The sequence below is a fragment of the Narcine bancroftii genome, chromosome 5 (genome assembly GCF_036971445.1).
Source record: "Narcine bancroftii isolate sNarBan1 chromosome 5, sNarBan1.hap1, whole genome shotgun sequence".
In the NCBI taxonomy this organism is placed as follows: Eukaryota; Metazoa; Chordata; class Chondrichthyes; order Torpediniformes; family Narcinidae; genus Narcine; species Narcine bancroftii.
In genome coordinates, this window is record NC_091473.1 from 116,550,637 (window position 1) to 116,562,762 (window position 12,126).

General features: G+C 41.7%; 1 protein-coding gene across 6 annotated transcripts in view; it reads right to left on the minus strand.

Moving 5' to 3' along the window:
• Nucleotides 1-3,260: 3,260 nt before the first annotated feature.
• b4galt2 (UDP-Gal:betaGlcNAc beta 1,4- galactosyltransferase, polypeptide 2) overlaps nt 3,261-12,126 on the minus strand; it is a 384,372-nt gene continuing 375,506 nt past the window's right edge. For all 6 annotated transcript variants that reach the window (XM_069938861.1, XM_069938856.1, XM_069938855.1 and 3 more), the window contains one exon: nt 3,261-4,028. In XM_069938861.1, coding sequence (XP_069794962.1) covers nt 3,878-4,028 — 151 coding nt within the window. In that variant the 3' untranslated portion in view covers nt 3,261-3,877. The remainder of the gene's footprint in view (nt 4,029-12,126) is intronic.

Sequence of the window (12,126 nt, forward strand, 5' to 3'; positions counted from 1 at the left end):
GCCCAGGGGCTGTCTGACCGCCACACTATCCCCAACTCCTCCATTTTCTTAAATTCCTCTTTGGTGATGGCAAGCATTTTGAGGGAAAGGCGGCGTGCCCTGGCATGGAGCGGAGGGACCTCGATGAGGATGTGCCTCACCCATTGTTTTGGTTCCGTGGAGGAGAATTGTGGCACCACGATTGAGGGGAACTCCGCCAGAATGCATGTGTAGGTGTCGTCGGACAACGTGACAGAACTGAGGTGGGCGCCGGTAGCTTGGCTTCCCCCAGGGGCATCGTCTGAAAAGTCCTGGCTTGCACCAAATACCACCCTTTTAAGTCTACCAGCAGGCAGTGTGCATGCAAGAAATTGGCTCCCAGGAGTGATTGCACCACTGCTGCAACAGTAAAAGACAACTTAAGTCGGTGGCCAGCAAATCATAGGGAGATGGTGCGGGTGGCATAAGTTTGTATAGAGGTGCTGTTTGCTGCCCTCAGTGCCGGGACTGGCTTGGCGATCTGGATGTCATAGACCATGGTGGGAGGATATTTATTTTGGTACCAGCGCCCATGAGGAATTGTCTTCCTGACAGAGAGTCCCACATGTGGAGGAGGCTGTCACACTGGCCAACCACTGCAACATTAATGCTGGTTGGCCATGGCATTTCCCAGAAATACCCAGGGTGGGTGGCATCGACAGACCCCCACACCCCTCCGTTGACGATAATAGCAATGTGGCTGGGTGGGGGAGTCCACTTGCTTCTCTATCTGCTATGTTGCCAGCTGGGGTCGGGGCTTGGTGATCTGTTTCACCGAGGCGTCGTTTTCTTTCTTCGGTCTCCAGAGCAAGTCTGCCCAAGTTGCGACCTTCCTTGGGTCGCTGAAGTCCTTGTCAGCAAGCAAGCATCAGATATCTTCAGGCAGCTCTTCCAGGAACATCTGCTCAAAGAGCAGACAGGCTTGTGCCCCTCAGCGAGTGCGAGCATCTCACTCATGAGAGCAGATTTGGCCTTGTCCCCCAAACCCCATCCATGTGCAGCAAGCGGGTGGTGCACTCATGCGGTGATACCCTGAAAGTGTAGTTAGTAGCTGTTTGAGGGTGTGGTGTGCTGTTGTGCAGCAACCAGACACAAAACACAGGAAAGACTGTACAACAGGCTTTAATCCACTTAAACTGTGTACACTAGTTGTCGTATTGCGATGGCTCCATGTGTGTGACTGGCCCAGGAGGGGACACTCAAGTCTATCTATAGGTTGGTGATTGACAGCCGGCCAGGTGGTGTCAGCCTCCCAGGTTGACTATCTGCAGGTACAGAGGTCACCCCTGCAGTAGGCTGGTAGGCACGCGGCCCAGTGCTGTGGTTGTATCACCACAGAGGGCAACGTATTTTCCTTCCTCCGGAGGCTGCCGTAGAAAATCGATGACCCTCACTGCAGTGTCCTGGTCGAGCAATCTCACTAACAATGTCAAGGAAGTCGACATCGGCGATTTGTCGAAGGTGGAACTGGACCTTGGCCTGTTCGAACCACATGTGTGTCTGTAACACACAGAATGTTAGCAGCTTTAGGCAGACCATGTGGACAGCTACTTGGTCCATTATCTTCGAGTCCAACTACCTGTTAGACCTGTTGGAGTCACCAATGTAGCATGCGTGCTACATGAAGTGTGGAGAAAGAACAATATACAAACATACACACATACAGTCGAGGTCAAAGACTGATTTATTGCTCTGCCAGCTCTGTTTATATTCCCTGCCTCTGACGATAGGAGTGACGTCATCACAGCGCCAGCCCCCGATTGGCTGATGATCCCACCGTTGCCCACTGTTTCCCACCATGCAGGAAGTCATGTGGGACGATGGCTTATGGTCTGCGTGGGACCCTTGCGATCGCTGCGTTCGCTGGCCATTTCATGAGACGGGTTACAACTTGGTTCGCAGCTGCTACAGGATGTTATATAAAGGTTCACCTGCTGCCTTTAAGTGCATGGAAAATGTTCTGTAGTACTGCATCAAAAATGTCTGGGGAATATTTATCATATCCCAGCATTAGAGGAGCAGAGTATCTAGTTGTCAGACTTGGGCAGCAGTTAGTGCAATGCCATTACAGCACCAGCCGACCCGGGTTCAAATCTGGCGCTATCTGTAAGAAGTTTGCATGTTCTTCCCATGTCTGTGTGGGTTTTCACCCACCTTTCAAAAATGTACAGGGGTTGTAGGTTAATTGGTGTATGGAGGGGAGCAGTGGGTTCATAGGATGAAAGGGCCTGTAACCGCTGTATGTCTAAATTTGTGTGAGCTTACAATGCACCAGTTGTCTGCTGCATTTACTGCAGCGATTTCACTTTAAAATGACCTACTTTGCTGCAAAACAGTGAACAGTATGATTTCGACTGGAGAAAGAAATGAAGCTGGAGAATCACCCAGATTTCAAGATTCAGTGCACAGCAAGATGGTGGTCAATATTTCCACCCACACTTGGATCCCAGTTCGAGTGGGCAACTCAATAACAGTGTCCCCTGGGAATTTGCTTCAATGGGAAACCTAACTGCCATTATCCCAGCTAAGTTTAGACATCTGCAGGTCACAGAAGGATCATTTAACTCCTTTATCAGAATGTTTAGGATGGCACTGAGGACTTCAAATTTATGTGAGTATCCAACTTACACAGAAAATAAGGTCGCTTTACTTCCCAAACTCTCCACCTGGTTTTCCCATCAAGCTCCTGCTGCCTCATTTTACATTAGCATTATCAACCATCTCAGAACCCACAGAATTAAACCAGAAGCAAGTCATTCTTAATCCCAGGAAGCTACCTTAGAAGGTTTCTGATTACTGTTCAAGACACATTAAAATTCATCTGCAAGCTATTAATAGTAAAAGGTGCCCCTCCATTATCAAGGATTCAATTTAGCTTTTGAATTAAATAAGCAAAAACAACCACCAAGCTCGGTGACGAACATTATTTAAACAGATTATGTTAAATATCACATTGCCATTTGCGAGCCCTTGTCACATTCAGTCAGCTATTGCTGTTTCTTTCCAAGTGACTGCATTTCAATAAAGTTCTTCACTGGCCCAAGAATACCCTGAGATGATGCTTCATTAATATACATTTTTATTGCAAAGGTGAGATTATTTAAATTTGAGTAATGAATAAGGTGTATAAAAAAAAACACAAGGCTGCACTTTCTGTCTATTTGTTTATCAAATCTTGTAAATCCAGAGATTTTTATATTTTCCTTTAATTTTGTTTTTTAATAATTTTATAACATTCAATATTAGAAATTTACAAGAAACTTTTTTATGTTATATGGTAGAAAAATTGAGCATACAGCGATTCTGAAAGCTGCAAAGAATATTCAGCACTCAAAGAGTTAAAATAGGTGTGACCCACAATGACCTCACAGGCACATCTTCTTGAAATGTAAGATCTCACCAGCAACTAAAGGAATCTGCCTCAAGATTTTGGGGCAATGACACTCCAGGAAGCCAGATTCAGAGCAAGTTTTTTTTTGTTAGAGGAAGCCATCTTCAAAGAGGCCAAGGATTTTGTTAACAGTACTAGAGATTGAACAGAATTTCATGTTCCACTTGATTTCACACAAATAAAAGAATTTAAAAAAGAATAAATCTTCCCAGATCAGTGCAACCTGGTCTTGTCCGATTACATCTCACAATTCCAGAAGGCAGGATTTCAGCATTCTTATAGAGCAAGAGGACATTTTCTTGCCTCTCACTTCCACATGCTTTGTTAGTTTTCTTTATTTTATGTTTTACTTATTGTAATTCTTTGGAAAGATAGGCAGAGAAAGACAGAGAATGACAGACAGAAAGACCGTCCATAACGAGACAAGAAGTAACAGGAAAACTGTTTGCATGAGAACAATGTGGCCTACTATCCCCTTGAAACCCGAGGTGGTGGAGTGCCAATGTCCACTGTGATGTTTGTGTACATCGGGTACTTGGTTATGTTCACCAGTTTGTATTTCAAGGAGTTAATCCCATCTTGCTTCATGGTTATCTTTGTGTTCTGGATTTTTGTAAACCTGAAAGAGAAAGTATTTATATTTCAATACAAAATCAAGGAAAATAGATGTGCAGATTAAGTTCCTTTCATGTTTTCTTTATGGAGACTTCCCAACAACTAATTGAACTGCCAGAAGCATCTTTAGAAACCTATGCCTGATTTTGATTTCTTTGTAAAGCCAGGCCATTGTTACTACAATGTAGGAAAACCTACCACTGGTTAAAATAACTATGAATCAAATGGCCTGGAAATGATCCGTCACCTGCAACATGACACACCTCCCCCTCTCTCACCTGCCTACATTTTTCTCATACTTTGATAAAGGACTCAAGCCTGAAATGTTGGTTATGTATCTTTATTTTTGCTCTATAAAGTACACTGTTTGACCTGCTGAGTTTCTCCAGCATTGTATTTTTTTAAAATCACAGACGGTATGTTCTTATTTACAAACTTTAGAAATTAGATGAGAATTTAAATTTAAATTTAAATATACCATTTCAGCCTACGAATCCGTGCCACCCAATTTACACCCAATTAATCTATGCGCCCAGCTCATTTTGAATGGGGGGAAGAAACCAGAGCCCCTGGGGAAAACACACACAGACGGGGAAGAATGTACAAACTCCTTACAGTTTGCACAGGTTTTGAACCCCGGTCCCAATCATTGGTGCTGTAAAGTCTAATTGAGTAAACTACTTTAAGGAAAAATTATACCAACAGCAAATTTTTAATCAAAACTACTTTACCCAATGCAGTGTCCAATGCAAAATTAAGCCACATTCTAGCTGACTGAAGCCCATGCGTCAGGGTGGGAAGAAATCACAAGCAGACACTCTGTCAGAAATATTACTTTCAACTTTCGGGCAGCCCTATGACAGATTGTGCCAGGGAACACTGGTTACCGTCCCGGGCAAATTAAACATCATCTACAAGCCACTAATTATGAAAATAACCCCATACGTTTTCAAGATTTTAATCTGTGAACTAAATAAAAGGTGATTTAATGCAAGGGCCCAACTCACATTGAACCTGCAAGTACTGGACACTAATTGGAGCTCCCTCATGCCCACCTCTCCTAGTGCAGCCTGACCTGCCTCACCACTGGTCCATGATTTGGATTATTCTGTAATTGCACATTTGGCTTCCTCAGCCCCTTCAACAGGATCTTTTTACAGAACTCAATGGAGAGCAAAGGACAGATATCCTGAAAACCCTATTTTTGAGAGGATACAACCAGATACAATCATAATTTTGAAAGGGTAACCAGTTAACTATATGAACATAGTAATGTAATCATGAAGAAAGTACATCATCACCTCTACTTCCTCGGGAGTTTGCGGAGGTTTGGCATGACATCGAAAAACCTTAGCAAACTTCTACAGATGTATAATCTAAAGTGTGCTTATCAGCTGCATCACGGCCTGGTATGAGGGCACCAATACCTCTGAGCAGAAGCTCTGCAAAAGGGTAGTGGACACAGTCCAATGCATCACAGGCAAAACTCTCCCCATCATCAAGAAAATCTACAGGGAATGCTGCTGTGGGAGAGCTGCAACAATCTTCAAGGATCCCCACAGCCCCAGCTTGGTCATGTGTGAAGTTTAGACCTTTTTGGCAAGAAATCTCTGAAGTATTAACAAGAATTACAAGGGTGACCTTTACATTATTTTTTAGGGAATTTTATGGACATAGTAACGATCTTACAGAGTTTCACATTTTGTTCATTAAAATTGCACCAGCAGTGGCCAAAAAGGTGTATTGCAATCACGTGGAAGTTGGACTCTCCAGTTACCTTAGCGAGGTGGATAGCAGAGATGGATAGCTGTACACCAATGGGAAAAAAATAACATATAATTTAAGGAACAAGTGCAATACATTTCTTAAAATATGGCAACCACTATGTTGGTAATAATGTTGCCAAATTCAAAAGTGAACTCTCCCTGAATCTTGAGGTTAATCTAATTGTGAGTTCTGTCATTGTACGAAAAAGGTATTTAATAAAGGGGGGGGGGGGAACAGAAAGGAGTAGAGTTAGGGTTTTTGAATGTGCGTTTTTCTTTTGTTATATAAAAAATTAAATATTTATATGTATATTATTATTGAAATTTTATAATTGTTAATTTTCTTATGTAAAATAAAAAATTAAACATTTTTTTAAAAATGGATCCACACCACCCAGGACATGCACTGTTCTCATTAGCTGCCACCAGCAAAGAGGTATAGATGCCACAAGTCTTGCACCACCAGGATCAGGAACAGTTGATACCCTGCCACCATCAGACTTCAAAACAAGTCATTTAAGGATTCTTTGCACGTTATTTATTACTGATTTTTTTTTCTGTATTGTACTGTTTGTTTATATTTCTTTGTTTATTTACATTGCTCTCTTTGTATAAGTATCTTTTCTGGAGTACAGTTTTTTTTTGCACTACCGATAAGTAGAAATTCTGCCTGGCCCGCAGGAAAAAAAGGATCTCAGGGTTATATGTAATATCATGCATGAACTCTGACAATAATTATGAACTTTGAAGGGAAAGGAAATGAACCTGCATGGCTAGAGGGAAAGACCAAGCCTTGGAGTATTTGACATGTCACCTGCTTTTTTTTAACAACTGCTACAGGTGCACTATTGAAAACATTTTATCAAGTGCATCACTGTTCCTCCCAAGACCGCAAGAAACAGCAGAGGGTTGTGAACATGTGCGGCTCAGGCCATGAACAACTTCTCACTGCACTGGAAAAGTAGCCAGCATGTTACAAGATTCATCCCAACCTGGCCACATACTCATCACCTCTCACCCGCCAGGAAGAAGATTCACGAGTACGAGACCACACACCACTAGATTCAAGGACAGTTTCTTCCCCATCCTTATCAGACTCCTCAAAATAGTAAAATATGCCTTTGCTTCACATCAATTGATCTCCCTCTGTAACTCTGCACTTCTGTTCTGTCTCATTTCTTGCACTCTGCATGAGATACTTAACTCGTCTGCTCAGAAAACAACTTCTATCACTGCATCTTGGTACATGTAACCATAAACCTGAACTCGAACACATTGCTTCCACTTCCCTTTAGTGATTTACTTGAGGACCAGTGCAGACAACATATTCTCAAAGATAATAACGAGAAGAGGTTGTGACCAGGGTAATCTGGGTCCTTTATAATATTGGCTGTATCACATCCAGGATATTTAATGTTTAAATATTTAGCGATATTTAATGACACAAATAATAGTAGGGGCAAGCCGCTTGACCCCTTAAATCTCTCCCACCATGCAATTTGATCATGGCTGATCTGCACTGGCTCTTAGCTGTGCCTATTCCCCAGAGTCCTCAATTCTCTGATCTTTCAATACCCTCAATGATTTAACCTCCATGTCCCTCTGGTGTAGGGAATTCTTGTTTTTATTTAATTCTGCCACTGGCAGAAGCAGAATTTATCTTTAGTCCCCGTTTGCCCCTAATTTTAAAAAAATAGACAGTACACGCCATTTTGGCCCACAAGTCCGTGTTACCCTATGAACCTACAACCCCAGGTATGTTTCAAACAGGTGGGATGAAACTGGAGCCCATGGGAAAACCCACGCAGATATGGGGAGAATGTACAAACTCCTTACAGACAGTGCACGATTCGAACTCTGGTCCTGATCATTGGCGCTGTAAAAGTGTTGCACTAACTGCTATGCCAACTGTGCTGCCAAGGAGTGGCGGAAGAGGAAATTAAACTGAGGAGGAAATTAACATCTGGAATCATATTTAAGGCAGACTGAGTAAGGATGACATTTCCCTTCCCTGAAGAGCCAATAGTGGACGAGCTGGTACTTTGACTATAATCTGCCATTTACTATTACTTAGAACATCTCTTTTAATCCACATTTATTTAGTTATCTGCAACTATAGTTTCCATAGTGGAATCTAATCTCACTTCTTGATCAAAATTCTCCAGTTACATGACTACCAAGCTATAACTATGTTGTAGAATCCATATCAAATTGGCAACTTTAAATTTGTAGCAAATTAGAGATTAGGAATTATTTTGCATAGATGATTACACCCCATCTGGTGAAATGTGAATATATATACATCAAGTATGAGAACAAACATTTGAAGCACCCTAGACCCCAAAGACAAATCAAGGAAATAAATTAATTTGGGATTGATTCATTTCTGGATAAATAAATGGCATCCTTTTAGCTTGTAAACATACACACTTCTATGCAAATACATCAAATCAAAGATTGATTATTCCTCAATAAACACTCTGAATTGCACCTTTTGTTATTAAGTACAAATGTAGCATTTATTTTATCTCTTTTGTTTGGGTGGGTGTCAACGTGAAGAGAGTCAGACATCACAATTTTCATTTAATGATACATTACAATACTTTTCCAGGAAATAACAGGATTCGATGTTTTAGGGTTGCAAGCACGGAGAATGGCAGCATGAATGATTGCAGAATAAGTAATGGATAATTGGCTGAGATCAAAGTTCAGCAAGTAACCAGAAGAAGGTAGGTACCCCATTCCCTGGATCAAACAATTGTGGCAGTGTTTCATTGTCAGGAAACCGTGCATATTTTCATTCAGCACTCGTTTAGCCTGTTTAACATGTGTGTGCTTGTTGGCATTTATCCCTCACCTCCTTTGAGAGAAAGGGACAGTCAGTTCCCCAACCACCTGCGTGCTGAACCAGAACGTGTAATCATGATTGAAGGATCTGATTGCAGGGACACCCTGAGAACATTTCACTGGAAACTCCACCATCTGATGGATCTTGGATAAAGAAGAAGGTTTGTCCACAGCTTGCATCTTAATCATTAGAGCCCATTCATTTGAAAGCTATACTACAAGATCAATGAAGTAGACATCCTCATTCATTGTCACCATTGTAATCTTTCTCACACAACAATGTTCTCTTGTACACAAGAATCAGATCTACATTGTTAACATCAAAATGCAAGCCAGGACAACCTAACAAAATAGTTCAACAGATGCTGGTATGTGAAGTCAACAAGGAGGCTTTATTTCCACAAATAAAAATTATCTGCACTGTTCTTTGGAGCTGTGGATGTGTGGAAACCAAAACTCAACATGCAATGAAGAAAATCTGCATTTGTGGAATAACTGAAATGTTGCTTTCTGATGTTGTGTTCCAACACTATTGTCTCTTACATCCTACACCTCACAGATCTACACTTGTTTTTAGCAATGCTTCACGTGTACTATCTACACTCTTATCATTTCGTGCAGGGAGAATTAAACAGCTTTTTTTTGTCTGCACAATTTTTTTTACAGAGAGAAGGTTGGGAGGCTCAACAAATGGTGCAGGAACAACACTTGAGTCTCAACATGGACAAAGGAGATGATTGTGAACTTAAGAAGGTCAACCATTCGCTACTACACATCAATGGCTCCATCATGGAGAGAGTTGAGAGCACAAAGTTCCTTGTTGTGGATATCAAGTATGATATCCTGGATCCACAACACCCCCTCATTAATCAGGCAGGTGCCAAAGGAGGTTGAGGAGTGCTAAGCTACTGGCTCCTATCTTGACAACATTATACAGGAGCACAATTGGGAGTGTCCTGTCTGGCTGCATCACTGTGTGATATGGTGGCTGCAAAGCATCAGACCAGAAATCAATGGAGAGTAAGTATCACTAAAATGGCTGGGAAGACCACTGGAGTCTCCCTTTTCTATATCAACGACATTCACTGGGAGCATTGATTAACTTGGGGCTCAAAGAATTATTCAGGATCTTGACCATCCATCGCACAGTTTCTTTGAATTATGACCATCAGGAAGGAGGGTACAGGAACCTCTGTCGTGGTTGCATACTTAACTTCATCAGGAGGAGGACAGTGAGAGCGTGACCCAATGAGAAGGTCAGAGGAGTTGGGCTGGGTGGTGTTTGGGTAGTTGAAGAATGCAATATTGTGTCTAGTGGATAATCAAAAGAAAGTTGACTTCATGGTGTGCTGAAAGAAACGAGTGAGTGTATTCGTTATTTGTTTGTAAGCTGTGTTAGGATTGCCATGCTGGGAAATAGCATCTTCCTGAAGAGTGTGACATTGATGAATGGAATCGTGTAACCTTGGGTCCCTTATAAATGAAATGAACAATTTTTATACATAATTATTTCATATAATTTATATGTATATATGTGATCATTATGTGCTGAATTTGTGAGAAATGTATCTTGTGTGTACCATGGCCCAGAGAAGCACTGTTTCGTGTGGATGGTTATGAACAGTCAGACAAAAATAAACTTGAACTTTTAAGTGAGGCATCTATTTTCCAAATCCAAACATTACTGGGCTTTTTGGAAAGCACGAGATGAGTTAGTTATTGGCAGCATTTTCAAGGAGTCCTTTTGATCATGGACAGATTTTTGCTTAAAATTAGTTTCATTGCAACTAAGCCTTTAATTATAGCACTATTGACACAGCTAGAACTTAGAAAAGATAGAATACTGCAGCACAGTACAGGGCCTTCAGCTCTTGACGTTGTGGTGACCTATATATTTCTTTTAAAAAGTACCAAATACTCCATAGGGATTTCTTCCATTCATGTCTCTAAGAGTCTTTTAAATGCCCCTAATGTTTCAGCTTCCACCACAATCCCTGGCAAGGCTTTCCAGGCACCCACAGCTCTCTGGGTAAAAAAAAATCTTACCCCTGATTTCTCCCCTAAACTTTCCTCCCTTCACTTTGTACACATGTCCTCTGGTGTTTGCTATTCCTCGCCTGGCTGTCTACTTTATCTATGCCTCCCATAATCTTGTAGACCTCCATTAAATCTCCTCTCATCTTTCTACACTCCAAAGAAAAAAGTCTCAGCTCTGCAAACTTGCTTCATATGACTTATATTCCAATCCATGTACTGTCCTGATAAATCTCCTCTCCATAGCTTCCACACCCATCCTGTAATGAGGTGACCAGAACTGAACACAATACTCTAAGGGTGGTCTCACCAGAGATTTGTAGAGATGCACCATAACCTCTCTACTCTTGAACTTAATCCCCCTATTAATGAAGTCCAGCATCGCATATGCCTTCTTAACTATCCTATTAACCTGTTCAGCAACCTTGAGAGATATATGGAATTGGACCCCAAAGGCCCTCTGTTCATCCACACTCTTAAGTTACTGACCATTAACCCTATCTCAACCTTCTTGTTTTTCCTTCCAAAATGCATCACCTCACACTTATCCGGATTGCACTCCATCTACCACTTTTCCACCCAACTCTGTATCAAGTCTATAGTAATTTTCAGCTCCATCCACAACTCCTCCAATCTTTGTATCATCTGCAAACTTACTGAACCATCCTTCCACCTTTTCATCCAAGTCATTTATAAAAATCACAAAGAGCAGGAGTTCCAGAACAGATCCTTGTGGCACTCCTCTAGTCACTGACCTCCAGGAAGAATTTTCCTTCCACGACTACTCTCTGCTTTCTATTTGCAAACTAATATTTTATTCACATAGCCAAGGTTCCATAGATTCCATGCTCATGATTTTCTGAACGAGTCTCTCATGGGGGACCTTGTCAAATTTCTTACTATAATCCACGTACATCACATCTACTGCCTACTCTCATAAATTTCTTTTGTTACCTTTTTAAAACAACTCAGTTAGGCTTGTGAGGCACAACCTTCCCTTCACAAAGCCATGCTGACTATCCTTGAGTAGACTGTACTTCTCCAAATGCTCATAGATCCTATCCATAAGAATCATCTCCAATAGTTTGCACACCACTGACTTAAGACTTGCCAGTCTATAATCCCCAGGATTCTCCCTATTACTTTTTTTAAACAGGGGGACTACATTTGCCATTCTGCAATCCTCTGGCACCTCCTCTGTGGCCAAAGAGGACTCAAAGATCATAGCCACTGCTCCAGCTATCTCTTCCCTCACTTCCGTCAGCCACCTGAGGTATATCGCATCTGGCCCCAGGGACTTATCAACCTTAATGTTTTTAAGAAGATCCAACATTTCCTCTTCCTTAATCTCAATACTGTCCAGCAAACACGCCTGTTCTATTCTGGCCTCATCCTGATCAAGGTCCTTTTGTCGTGAATTCTGAAGCAAAGTCTTCAGTTAGGCCCTCCCCACCC